This window comes from Acinonyx jubatus, chromosome D4 (genome assembly GCF_027475565.1).
Source record: "Acinonyx jubatus isolate Ajub_Pintada_27869175 chromosome D4, VMU_Ajub_asm_v1.0, whole genome shotgun sequence".
Lineage (NCBI taxonomy): Eukaryota > Metazoa > Chordata > Mammalia > Carnivora > Felidae > Acinonyx > Acinonyx jubatus.
In genome coordinates this window covers 27,337,787-27,352,318 of record NC_069391.1, presented here as the reverse complement: position 1 = coordinate 27,352,318, position 14,532 = coordinate 27,337,787, and the positions used below count along the sequence as shown (strand labels likewise).

Here is a 14,532-nt window from a genome sequence, read left to right as displayed (position 1 = left end):
ACTCCAGACTCAAACTGTCTACAGTAAGAGCATGATCTTTATCTCTTCGAACTCTATTCTTCCTCCTCAGCTGTAGGTCTTCTCAAACAGAACAGGAGTCCAAACCAGAATGCCCTGACCACCCTAGTCTAAACCAGATCATTCTTTTTGTTTTTTTTAATTATTTTATTATTTTGAGAGAATGAGAGAGAGAACGTCGGTGAGGGGCAGAGAGAGAGGGAGAGAGAATCCCAGGCAGGCTCTGCACCAATAGCACAGAGCCCGATGTGGGGCCCGAACTGTAAGATCATGACCTGAGCTGAAATCAAGAGTCAGATGTTTAACTGACTGAGCCACCCAGGCACCCCTTAATTTTTTCCTTATCATTCTTAATTTCTTCCTTTCTTAATTTTTTTCCCCATAAATAAGCATCATGCTTAATTTCTTTCTTTCCCTCCACATAGAATCAGTCATCAGGTTTTCCTAAGTGTGCCTAAATGTTTCTGAAATCTCATTTTCGTCCCCATTCTCAGCCTAGCCCAAGTCATCTTCTCTTGTAGAGATTCAGCAGCCTCCTCACCAGTCTCCTGACTTTCTCTCTTGCTTGCCTTTAAAAAATGCCCCACATGACAAATGGTGAAACTTTAATGGCTCCCCGGTGCCTTTAGGACAAACTCCAAAGTTTCTGACATCTTGGATACCACCTGTGAGGCCTGCATGATCTAGCTCCAGCTTGCCTGTCCAGCCATCTGGTTCTTCATCACCGTCCACCTCCACCATCCTGACATTCTTCATTTTCTCAATTATGCTGTGCTGTGTCTCACTTTTATGTCTTTGCATATTCTCTTCCTTCCTTGGTCCTGCCTCCTTTCCTCCACACCTTGCAAACTCTGACTCATTCTTTAGGTCCTGGCTTTAGATTTCCCTTCTTCTGGACACCTATCCATTTGGCCCTTTGGATGCATTTTCTTATTCTCTTTTCTCTGCTGTAGCATTTATGCACTTTTGCAATTACCTCCCTACTTTCTGGACTATAAATGCTGGGAAGGGAGACACTTGTTTGTGTTGGTCTCATTTATCACGGCATTGCTTGTGCTTATTTAGTCCTATACCTGGCAGAGGTATTTGATAAATTTCTGTTGAATATTTCCTTCTACCTAAAATATCGTCTTCCTTACCTTCCCTCTACTGCCTGCTCCACTTGGCAAAACCTTATACAGTTAACATCCATTTATTAACTCAACAAGTAAGTAAGGAACTCCTTCTTCATTCCAGGCACTATTTTAGGCACTGTGGATATAGTGATGAATAAGACAGCAAATATCTCTGCCTTTTGCAAGCTGATACTCTACGGGTGTAGACGGATAATTAAATAGATAAGTAAAATATACAGTGTGTTAGTGAGCATAAGTGCTAAGGAGAAACAGAAAGCAGGAAAGATGGATGATGCACATCAGAGTGGAGAGACAGCATTTTATTTATTTTGTTTTTTTATTATGAAAATTTTTTTAATGTTTTATTTTTATTTTTTTAATGTTTACTTATTTTTCTTTTTTTTTTTAATTTTTTTTAACGTTTATTTATTTTTGAGAGACAGAGCATGAACGGGGGAGGGTCAGAGAGAGAGGGAGACACAGAATCTGAAACAGGCTCCAGGCTCTGAGCTGTCAGCACAGAGCCCGACGCGGGGCTCGAATTCATGGACCGCGAGATCATGACCTGAGCCGAAGTCGGACGCTTAACCGACTGAGCCACCCAGGCGCCCCTATGTTTACTTATTTTTGAGAGAGAGCGTGAGTGAGGGAGGGGCAGAGAGAGAGGGAGACACAGAATCTGAAGTAGGCTCCAGGCTCTGAGCTTTCAGCACAGAGCCCAATGTGGGGCTCAAACCCACTAACTGTGAGATCGTGACCTGAGCCAAAGTCAGACGCTCAACCGACTGAGCCACCCAGGAGCCCCTTTAATGTTTTATTTTTGAGGGAGACAGAGTGTGATCAGGGGAGGAGCAGAGAGAGAGAGGGAGGCACAGAATCCAAAGCAGACTCCAGGCTCTGAGCTGTAACACAGAGCCCCACATGGGGCTCAAACTCACAGACCACGAGACCATGACTTGAGCCGAAGTCAGACGCTCAACCGACTGAGCCACCCAGGCACCCCTATTTAAAAAAATTGTTTTTAATGTTTATTTTTGAGAGAGACAGAGCATGAGCAAGGAAGGGGTTAGAGAGAGAGACGCACACACACAGGATCCGAAGCAGGCTGCTGGCTCTGAGCTGTCACCACAGAGCCTGAGAGATGGCATTTTAGATAGGCAGCTGGGGGAGGCTTCATTGAGAGGGTGACTTTTGAGTCAAGACTGTAAGCAAGTGAGGGGGCTACCAGTAGCTGTGCTGGTCTCTGGAGAAAGAACACTCCAGGCAGAGAGAAGGGCTGAGGCCTGTAGGAGAGAGTAAGGCGAGTAAGCCTGAGAGCAAGGAACAGAAAGAAGACCTTGGGATGTAAGGTGAGAGCGGTAAACCTCTCAGAGTGTTGCTGTCTTACTCTAATTCCTGGGCTTCCTCACAGTTGGAAGCTGTTTTCAGCTCTCAGTGCTGTGAATTTACCAGAAATGATCATGGAAGTTTCCCTTCTTAGCAGTTACCTGTGAACCTATGGAAGTGCTATAGTAGAAGGCTGCAGGCTGGTCAGTGCCCTTTGGAGGATGGTGAAGTACGTGCTGAGGCATCTCTATAACAAGTGCTACCTCTTTCTCGGGACATTTTTGCCTTTTTTTTTTTTTTAAGTTTATTTATTCATTTGGAGAGAGGGGGAACACAAGCAGGGGAGGGGGCAGAGAGAGAGGGAGAGAGTGAATCCCAAGCAGGTTCTGCACTATCAGCACGGAGCCCGATGTGGGGCTCAAACTCATGAACCATGAGATCATGACCTATGCTGAAACCAAGAGTCGGACGCTTAACCGACTGAACCATGCAGGCTCCCCTTGCCTTTTCCTCATTAGGATTGGGAGGCAGTGGGAAAGTGGGGCGTTGGTGGCCTCAACCTCAGGGGTCACGTTGCCCATAGTTCAGCTCCGCCCTTTTTTTCTGTTCCCTGGTCTGTGTTCTTGACGTCTTGGGGACATGGTGAACATTGCACAATTCTCTCAGCCACTATCTAGAGTTACAGTTTTGAAGACCAATCACTGCTTTTAGCTTGTTTCTCTCTTACCCCTTAGCTTTGTTGCAGAAAGTAGAGGGCAGGCGGGGTTTTAGTTAATTGTGTGTTGCATTAGTTGGTGTTGGGTTAGTTTGGGTTTTTTATTGGCTTTAGTGTGCAGACTATATACCTCTGTCCTTGTGTAAAGCACAGCCCGTCATGGGGCAGTTGGGCCCCACCCCGGGGTTGGGTGGGGTGGGGGGGATGACTGGACTTGCCTTGCTGGCACCCCTTGCTGGCAGGAAGTAAGAGGCCTCCTCTGGGCACAGTTCCACTGCCAGTGGAGCGGAGATCTAGGACTCTCTGAAGCCTATATTTAGCAATAGGAGAAGCCTCTGCCAGGCTGTTGTGTTGTTCCTTTTGGTGTGATTCACTAATGGCAGCATACTCTGTGGAGAGGGGCTGTAAATTGTAAATTGATATGAGGTAATAATTGGCAAAATGATCAGACTCCGTTTTTATTCTCCTCTGGGGAAAACACGTGTTAGGAATCACTAACGCAGAGGCGACGGACAGAGGGGTTTTTCAGCCAGCTTTCCAGCTTTAGTGCTGCAGTGCTTCCGTCCTGATTAGAGAGGACAGGAGCCAAATTTGGCAGGAGGTGGCCAGCAGACTGGTATCTGTTTGCCACTCTTTACTCCAAAAAGCCTTGCCGCAGAGTTGCCATGGCAGCAGGAGGCAACTGAAGGCAATGGCTCAGCTCTGAAGCAGCGCCCCCTGGTGGCCCAGCCTTCCGCTCCCTGGCCTTGAACCCAAGGGGCTAGTCACACGGCTGGGGGCTCCGGGTGCTGTGGCTGTTGAAAGCGCATTCCCTAATGTAGTGGAGCTGTAAGGTCCTTCAGCTGTAAGGATGGCTGCCTCTTCTGTCCCCTGTTTCTCCTTGGGCATAGCCCTTTGATGTCCGATCCTGTAGTCCACCTTATCAAATTATTTGCTGTTCCTTAAATATGCTCTTTCATGCTTCTATACTTTTATACATGCAGTTTTCTCTGCCTAGAACGCTCCCTTCCCCATCTGTGTGGAAAATTCCTACTCATTGCCAAAGTGTGGCTTCAATACTGCCTCCTGCTCCGTAGTGCTTCCTCTAACCCCTTATGCTGTGTGCAGAATTACACTGTTTCCTCCACCATCTCAACCTTGCCTCATAGCAGAAATGACTGTTTTTGTTTCTTCTTCTCTAGACTATAAATTATTTGTATTTAAGAACTGTTTTTTTTTTTAATGAATTTTGTATCTCCAGGAGTAGACTCATAATAACACTTAGTAGTGTTTGTTGAATGAATGAAGTGTCTTTGTGTCATCCTTTTTAATCCTTATCATGGGAGGGTTGCATACCATGTGGAGGACAGTACCGTGTTGTGTCCACATAGGGCTTCAGAATCCTTGCTCTGGGGTTCCAGAGGGTTTAATTGGTGCCTGGGTGGCTCAGTTGGTTAAGCTTCCGATTTCAGCTCAGGTCATGATCTCATGGTTCATGAGTTCGAGCCCTGCGTCAGGCTCTCTCCTGACAGCCTGGAGCCTGCTTTGGAGTCTGTGTCTCCCCCTCTCTCTGTCCTTCTCCCCCTGGTGCTCTGTCTCTCTCTCCCTCAAAAATTAATAAACATTAAAAAAGTAGTTGGATGCTCAACCGACTGAGCCACCCAAGTGCCCTTCACTTTCCATTTTAAGTTGGAAGAGCAGTGGCGGAAAGAGCAACACTTGAGAGTCGGGCGCCCCAGGGTTCAAGTCATCAAGTCAGTATGGCTTTTGGTTATTTGTCCAGCTTGTCAGTCTCAGTTCCCTTTTGTTGAATTAGGATGTGTGAGGACAGTGCCTAAGATACTTTGTGGCCCAAAGTAAATTCCCAGTAAATCTTACTTTCTCTACCGTGCCCTGTCTTCCTTGAAGAAAATGAAAGCAAAATAGAAGTGTAAAGCAGTTTTGAACCATCTCTGGCATCCTTATCTACATCAGCTCATTCTGTGTTCACTGCCTTGCTCTGAGCACAGCTTTAAACGTCACCTCTTTCTGTGCCTCTTGTCCCTTTTCCCGACCTTCCATGCTTTAGTGCCCTTCCTTTGCTTTACTGCCCTGTTTTCATCTTTGGTGCATCTGTCCCCGTGAGTTTACTGTGTATGTAGACATTTTATTTAGAACTCTCTCCTGTTCTGTCTTTTTGGGGATAACCTGTATTTCAAGAATTTCGATTTGAAATGAATTTATCTGTTTCTCTCCTTCAGTAGTTCCCAGGAGCTGTCTTGACTGTGATACATAGTTACGTGCCTTACCTGCTAGCCTCTATAATGTTCGCTTTACGGTTTAGTCTTAAGCATTTTTCGCTGTTCCTCTTAACGTTGAAGTTCCAAGCTCGCTTAGGCTGTTTTGCAGATCTCTTTGCAAATGTGTTCTTCTCAGTACCACGTGGTGATGCTGCAGGCCCCTGTCCTGTGTGCCAATGCCTGCAGGTATCTGGGCTGTTCAGTTTGTGAAGTGTTTTTCTCTTCCTTCTCTTTTAATCCCACTTTTGGTAGTTGATTCATTCCTGCTCCTCTACAGGATGTGGAACTGGAAGCTGTTTGTAAGTTATTAGTAGGTCCAGTAGAAGACTCCCTGAGAATGGCAATGAAAATTTGCTTGGGTTTCTCGGTTACCCGTGACAGTGGTTGGCTGTTTGTGAGAAGCCTTTTGGGAATGTTTTATGGCCTCCTACCTCGCATCTTGTGCTGTCAGTTTAAAAAAACCTACTTATCAGTAGATTTGTTAGTTAATCTGGTCTGCCAGTGCCATGCTTACTTGAAAGTTGGCTATTTGTCTCCTTTCCAAAAAATGGAATTGCCGCATACAGTTCATTTTTGTTTGATGTGAAAACTGAAACTAATGTAAGGATTTATTTACCTGGCTAAAGGGCATTTTTCAATCAAAAGGCAAGAAGGGTACAGTTTTAATGAATCATAAAATTTATCTGTTCGAGACATGCATTTTTCCTAATCTGTAAATATTCAGTTAAATGCCATTTAGTTAAAATTTAATTACGTAGGAACTTGTTGCCATGGATTGAATTGAACTTCAGAATGCTGGAAACAATATTGTAAGTTAATATAGAAAGGTTACAATGATTTATTATTTTGTAGGAAATATTTTGGGGATAGAGCAGGTTGTACATGGGATGAAACTCAGAAGGTCTAGGTTTGAATTCATGCACCTTCTAGCTCTCTTGGGCTACATAGTCATTCTCTGTGGAATGGTAATGGTTACAAAATACCTTTTTTTTTTTTTTTTTAAGTTTGGTGGTTTGTAGTTTATCCCTGACCTTCATGCTGGGTTCTTCGTTCCTGGTGCTTCTCCTGTGTGCAGTGTTACTCTACCTGCAAATACCTCTCAGGCCCCCATCCCCCTGATGTACACACTTCTTTTTTTATTATTTAATTTTTTTTCTGGTATCCTTTTATATATTGTCCATTCCAGCATATGTATTGACTTGATCTTTTTGCTTTTCCGTTTTCTCACCTAGTTCTTATATTTGGTTATATTTCCTGATTTGAATCCTATTTTATATAGCAATAGAACTTAACAATGTGGGAAAGGCTGTTGGCAGAGAGACAATTTCATAAAACCTTCCACGGACCCAGGCGAATGGAAACCAGCGCTGGAGGTTCTTTACCTCCTGTCTTGCATGAAAACATTCCTGCTTGTTTCCCCTCTGTTGATCCATAACGTTAGACTTTGCTTTTCTTAGTTAAGAGTATTCTTAGTTAAGAGTATTTCTTTTGGGGCAAATGATAACATCTGCAATCTTTATCATCTTTTCTACTTTTTAACATTTTTAAAAAAATGTTTATTTTTGAGAGAAAAAGTGAGAGAGAATGAGCAGGGGAAGGGCAGAGTGGGGTGGGCAGAGGATCTGAAGCAGACAGCAGGGAGCCCAACCAAAGCAGGGTTCCTGAGAATCCCACACCGAGAGATCATGACCTCAGCTGAAGTCGGACGCTTAATCCACTGAGCCACCCAGGGTCCCTACGGTTTAACATTTAAAAACAGTCTGTTTCAGGGATGCCTGCGTGGCTCAGTTCATTGAGCGTCTGACTTCAGCTCAGGTCATGATCTCGCAGTTCGTGAGTTCGAGCCCCGCGTCAGGCTCTGTGATGACAGCTGGGATCCTGGAGCCTGCTTCAGATTCTGTGTCTCGCTCTCTCTCTGCCCCTCCCCTGCTCATGCTCTGTCTCTCTCTGTCTCAAAAATAAATAAAACATTAAAAAAAAAAAAAACCAATCTGTTTCAGTGTAATTTCTGGTTAATCTTCCTTTTCCTAAAACATGCATGTACAGAACACAAAAGGGATAATTTAAGATTTGAGGATTACTTTGTTGATATGTAATCGACCTTTTTAATAAATGATATTTACTGTAGTTATCTCACCTCAAAAGTCATTTCATTTACTAGAAAATGAGAATTCTGAAAAATGAAAGAAAGAAAATTAAAATCACTTTATTCTAACATCCAGAGATGACTGCAGATAAAATGTTGGCATAATTCCCTCTAGTCTCCATTCAACATTACGTATTCAATTGTATGTAATTTTACAATTCATTTTTATAATTACATATTAATTAGCAAAAGTTTATATTTCATTTTTATAATTTTAAATTTTATATGTAATTATATATTAGCTAAAGCTTATACATAAACTATAATTCACATTATATAGCACTATTGGAATATTCTAGTAACTTTTAGGGCACAACCTTGACCAAAAAAAAAAAAAAAAGAAAACAAATTAATTATCTAAAAAACTAAAATAGATAATTTCTAATTATGAACTACATTACAAAAATGTAAATATTAGAAAAATACATCATGACAAATAGGAGTCCTGCAATTCCTCCAGTCCCCACTGTTAACAGTATGTTTTCAAACAACCTGTGATTAGATTTCTGAATTGTTTGTTCATCTTTGACAAAATTTGGGAAGGGTATGGATGTTCTTTGCTTACAGGCTTGGTCAAATTAGGCGGTGAACCAGAATGTGTTTTTGCAAAATAACATCTCAATATTTCTCTCCATGCTTTAGGTATGTGTTCTTTTTGGATCCATGCAATCTGGACTTGATAAACCGGAAGATCAAGTCCGTAGCGCTGTGTGTAACAGCATGTCCACGACAAGAACTGAAAACCCTGAGTGATGTTCAGAAGTTTGCAGAGATAAATGGTGAGGCATGAGGCAGTCCAAGTCCTCACCCCGGTCACTTACTCCCACCATGACATACTGTATGTTTGCATTCCAGTATAAATTTGTGCCGGTGTTAAATAAATCACCAAGGAACCTCAAAACGAAAAAGGGAATTGAAAGTCCTCCTGGACTTCCTTGATAAAAAAGATTATAGTCACCTGGGGAGCTTGTTAAAACTCCAGATTCCTAGGCTCCCCCCAGGGAAATTCTGACTGAGTAGGTCTTTGGGTTCTGGAAACTTGTATTTTTTTACAGATGTCTCATGTGATTTTGATGTCGCCTGTTTGAACATTTGGGAATGACTAGACTACTTTTTGTGAAATTGGTCTTTTTTTCTTTTTCTCTTCCTAAATACGAATTAAAAAATTTTTGATTAGTGTATTTTATTTTTGTCCCTGGATAACAATGTAATATATGTCTGTTACAGGAAATTTGGAAAATTCAGGGAAAAGAAAATGAATACCAAAAGTCCACCATCTTTCAATTGTGTTGGTGTGTTTTGCTTTTTTTAATTTAATATTATCTCATAACCATTTTTCTAAGAGTAAAGTTTTGAGAAACTTTGAGGTTAAACATATGGGAATTAGCTGAGAAAACAAGCATAGTCAATTTTCTAACCTAACTCCGCTCCCTTGGGTTTCTGATTTCCAGGTACTATCCTCAGTTCCCTCTGACTCGCCTCAGTTCTCTTCAGAGAATGTTATTTATAACCTCTCTTCCTGGAGGGCCACAAACTGATAGCCTGTGTTTGTGAACTTCCATGGGGTTTGATGTTTGCGCTCTGTGTGTTGGAGTCCTCAGAGCTGCCTTGGCCTCGCCTTGTTTACAGGCTGGTTCTGGTTCCTTGGAACAACAGCTGACTCAGCATCCGCCTGGTGTCACTTCTAGCTGGGCAGAGAGATAGCCTGGGAACGCAGCTACACACGCACCCCTAAGCAGCTTCAGAGTCTTCCTGAGGGGGTTGCTGGCCTTTTGAGGGCAGAAGGACTGCCGCCTTCTAGACTGGCAGTGTTCCTGTCACTACTGCTCCAGGCCTCAGTGTAAGGTAGTAGGAAGCACATGAGATTAATATGACTCTGGATTCTACTTCTGCTGCTGTCGTTAGCTGGTTCTGTAATGAGGGACAGAGAGCGTAGCCTCTCTGAACCCATATTTCCTCATCTGAAAACAGTGGATTAAAAACAACGCCCCCATCATATAGGATTGTTGTGAGGATTTGATGAGATGATGCACAAATGATTGGCACTTGGTGGGCACTAAATAAAGAGGTACCAGCGACTCTTCAAGATCTCATTTATTCCCACATGATATCCTCACACAGACTGATTGGCTGAGTCTAATACTAGAACTGTCGGCCCTATCATTATCAAGTTTCTTAGGGAGAAATGAGTTATCCCTTACGGGTTTTTCTGAAATCTTAGGCAAGGTGAGCATACATGGTGCACTTTGGGAGGTGGTGGTGTTGAGTTGGCTTGGGAGTATAGGCTCTGGAACCAGATTATCTGGGTTCAAATGTTGGTCCTACCACTTACGAGCCATGAGACCTTAGGCAAGTTATGTGATCTCTGGTTGCCTCAGTTTCCCCATTTATGAAGGAGATAATATTTGTACTAAAGCTGCCTCACAGGGTTGTTATAAGGACCTCAGACATGAAAAATGCTTAGAAGAGTGTGTGGCAAATGGTAAATTGCCAAAAAAAAAAAAATAATAAGTATTGGTTACTGCTGTTATATCATTACTATTAATGTTATTATTCCCCCAATGGAAGGTAATAATCTTTCTGCCTCTAGTCTCTCTCTGCTTCTAGCCCCTGACATACTGCTGCCATATTAACATTGATAGAGCTTTAGTCATATTAATCCCTTACTCAGAAGCCATCAGAGGTCACAAAATAAAATAAAACGTTATATATCTTACCTTGGCATTCAAAGCTATAATCTAGTGTCAAACTATCTTCTAACACGTTTTCTTGAACCCACTGGGTGTGAGTCTTGGTCCCTTGAACCTGACATGTCAGCTGGAGGGCCAGAAGAGAGTTAGTTTCTTGTCGACCGTATTGCCTGCTGTGATGATCCACTGGGGAGAAATGCCCCATGCAGCCTTGCTGGTATGTTTATTTCCAGGTCATTATCCTTCTAAGTGATTATGATACTGAATATGGCCTATTAAGGCCAGTTTATAAGACCTTTCTGGTGAGTTTTGCAGCTTTGTTTTTTTCACAGTCTTACACAAAGCAGGTGTTCAAGAATATTAATGAATAAATATTATTCCAGAAAACAGACTTCTTAAATTGGTGCCTAACTACACAGGCACCCTTAGGCTTTTCAGGCAGCTGTTTGCAAAATAAGTCAATGTGTTAGGCATAAAAAAAAAGTATTAATAATGGCAGCATCAAGAAACACAGCAGTGGAGGATAGAGAAGATAAATATTTAAAAGGGAATAGAAAACTATGAAATTATAATAGAGAAGAGAGCCTTTGGTGGAGGGATATAAGTACCTTTATTTTAATAGTAACCCTAGGTTGAAAATTTTTAATTTCTTAAAAAAATTCTGGATTATTCTTTGGATTGGTGACTTAAAACTGGGCCTGGTAAAGGGTGCCTGGGTGGCTCAGTCAGTTAAGCGTCTGACTTTGGCTCAGGTCATGATCTCATAGTTCGTGAGTTTGACCGTGCATCGGGCTCTGTGCTGACAGCTTGGACCCTAGAGCCTGCTTCGAATTCTGTATCTCCCTCCCTCTGCCTCTCTCCTGCTCACAGTTTGTTTCTCTCAAAAATAAACATTAAAAAACGTTAAAAAAACAAAACAAAAAAACAAAACTGGACCTGGTAAGATTTAATTCCAGTGTTACTGTATCTGAGAGAATTCTTTGTCTTTTGGCATTATCTTTTTTCCCCTTCTTTGTCTTTCCATCATTTGAGGTGCACATTGATTCGGAAGGAGCAGATGGTTTTTATAGTTATTTGTATCCACACGTTGTTAACAGCTACATTTCTGTTAGAAAATGCACAGGCCCTTTGACCTCACTTATACACATCAGAGAGGAATATCTTCAAGAGCTAATTTAGGTTTAAGTGGGGAATTTCCAAATCTGTAAGAGGGAATTGCTCAAAATCCATGACAGAGTCTGCATGTAAGAACAAACTCCAAAGCTCTTAGAAGAAAACATAGGGGAAACCTTCATGACGCTATACTGGCAATAATTTCTTGGATATGAACCGAAAGCTCGGTCAACAAAAGAAACAGCATAGGTAGACTGGACTACATCAAAATATAAAACTTCTGTGCATCCAAGGACACAGCAGCGTGAAAAGGTAATCCATAGAGTAGGAGAAAAGATTTGTAATTCATTTATTTGATAAAGGGTTAATACTCAAAATATATAAAGAATTCCTACATCTCAACAAGAAAGAAGGAAAGAAACAGACAAATAAACAACCCAATTAAAAAATGGCCAAAGGACTTGAATAGACATTTCTTCAAAGAAGATATATGATGGGCCAATAATAAGGACATGAAAAGATGCTCAACATGCTAATTGTATGGGAAATGCAAATGAAAACCATAGTGAAATACCACCTTACACCCATTAGGACAGCTTCTATTGAGAAAAAATCACAAACACCACAAAACAGAAAATAACAGATGTTTGTGAGAGTACAGAGGAACTGGAATCTTTGTGCATTGTTGGTAGAAATATAGAATTGTATGTCTGCGATGGAAAAGAGTTTGAAGTTTCCTTAAAAAATTAAAAATAGAATTAACACAGAGGATTTTAGGGCAGTGAAAATACTTTGTATGATACTATAATAATGGATATATGTCACTATATATTTGTCCATGTCCATAGGACATACACTAAGAGTGAACCCTTATGTAAACTGTGGACTTTGAGTGATCATGATATGTCAATGTGTAGTTTCATCAGTTATATCAAATGTACCACTCTCGTGGGGGATGTTGTAATGGAGGAGGCTGTGCATGCGTGGAGGCAGGGAGTATGTGGAAAACCATTGTACCTTCCTCTCAATTTTGCTGTGAACCTGCTTTTAAAAATAGTCGTTTAGAAAATAGATTATCATGACTCAAAAATCCCACTTTTAGGTGTATATCCAAAAGAACTGACAACAGGATTTCAGAGAGATATTTGCACACTCATATTCATTGTGGCATTATTCATAATAGCCAAGAGAGGGAAGCAACCTAAATGTCCACTGATGGATGAATCGCTAGAGAAAATGTGGTATGTACATACAATGGAATGTTAGCCTTAAAAAGTAAGGAAATCCTGTCATATGCTACAACATGGATGAACCTTGAAGTTGTTAGTCTAGGTGCAATAAGCCAGTAACAGACAGATAGGGCGATGGTTTTCTCTGGCTATAGAATTTCAGTTTTGCAAGATGAAAAAATTCTACAGATCTGTTGGATAACAGTGTATCCAGCGTATAGCTAATATGACTATACACTGAAAAAATGGTTAAGATGGTCAATGTCATATTACGTGTTTTACCACAGTTCTTTTAAAAAGGAAGGATATTCTGATACATGCTACAATATGGATGAACCTTAAGACATTGTTAAGGGAAATAAGTCAGTCACAAAAGGACAAATACAGTATGATTCCACTTATATGAAGTACTTAGAGTAGTCAGATTCATAGAGACAGAATAGAATGGTAGTTGCCAGGGGCTACAGGGTGAGAGGAATGGGGAGTTACTGTTTTTTGAGGTAAGAGTATGAATTTTGCAAGATGGAGAGTTCTGGAGATAGACAGTGGTAATGGTTGGACAACAATGTGAATCTACTTAATGCTACCGAAGTGTATACTGAAATAGTGTTAAGGTAGTAATTTTTTTTATTATTTGTATTTTACCATAATTAAAAAGATGAAAGAGAAAAATCCTGTTTGGGGTAGTAACTTTTTTTTTTCTAATTTTTTTAATGTTTATTTTTGAGAAAGAGGGACAGACAGCATGAATGGGAAGGGGCAGAGAGAGAGGGGGGAAACAGAATCTGAAGCAGGCTTCAGGCTCTGAGCTGTCAGCACAGAGCCCAATGCGGGGCTCGGACCCATGGATTGTGAGAACATGACCTGAGCTGAAGTTGGGTGCTTAACCCACCCAAGCGCCCCTGGGGTAGTAACTTTTTAAATGATAATTTTAAACCTTATTTGAAAACATAAGGTAGGGGCACCTGGGTGGCTCAGTGGGTTAAGCGCCCAACTCTTGATTTCAGCTCAGGTCACAATCTCATGCTTGTGGGTTTGAGCCCCACCTCAGGCTTCATGCTGACAGCACAGAGCCTGCTTGGGATTCTCTCTCTTCCTCTCTCTTTGCCCCTCCTCCACTTGCATGTGTGTGCACTCTCTCTCTCAATAAATAAACTTAAAAAAACTGTAAGGTAAAATAACATTTTTCTTACCAGACAGGAAGATAATACAAATCATTTTCAAAGAGTTTTAAGTTTCCATGACAACATTTGAGAGTGCTTTTTTAGTATTTATAACTATCCATTTGTATGAACTTTTATTACCTTTCCAAATTATTTAAAATCTTTTAAGGGAAAGCTAACTTAGGTTCCTAGACTAATGTTTGTAAGAAATGTATTTATTAGGAAACAAAATATTGCCTTAACTCTTTCTTGTAGACAAGAAAGAGGAGTTGTTTTCTTGGACCCTGAAGTTTGTAGAGCGCCTCTGTGGCATATGTCTGACCAGCACAGAAAATTTAGAAGAAGTAGCCAGACACTCGATTGGTTGTGTGGAGATGCTGCCATAGTACAAAGAGCTGTAAGAGGCGAGCAGAAGAATTTAGATGAACGTAAAAGTCGAAGTTCTGGTATGTGAGTTGTGTGGTAGGTGTGCAAGTGTACAATTTGTTAGTTTGGTTTGTAGTTTTTATATGATACAAATATAAATATGATGCTAGAGAATAAATTAAAAATTGCTTTTGAAAAAGTAAAATTGACAGGGTGCCTGGGTGGCTCACTTGGTTAAGTGTCCGACTTCAGCTCAGGTCATGATCTCGCAGCCTGTGGGTTTGAGCCCCGGGTCGGGCTCTGTGCTGACAGGTCAGAGCCTGGAGCCTGCTTCGGAATCTGTGTCTCCCTCTCTCCCCTTCCCCTCAAAAAGAAATAAACATGTAAAAAATT

At 41.3% G+C, this 14,532-nt stretch overlaps 1 protein-coding gene across 3 annotated transcripts in view; it reads left to right on the top strand.

Annotated features, from left to right (window-relative positions):
* The window catches only part of SLC44A1 (solute carrier family 44 member 1), a 199,223-nt gene that overhangs the window by 85,268 nt on the left and 99,423 nt on the right, over window positions 1-14,532 (top strand). For all 3 annotated transcript variants that reach the window (XM_027034754.2, XM_027034753.2, XM_027034755.2), the window contains exon 4: window positions 8,221-8,357. In XM_027034754.2, the coding sequence (XP_026890555.1) occupies window positions 8,221-8,357 (137 nt within the window). The remainder of the gene's footprint in view (window positions 1-8,220; window positions 8,358-14,532) is intronic.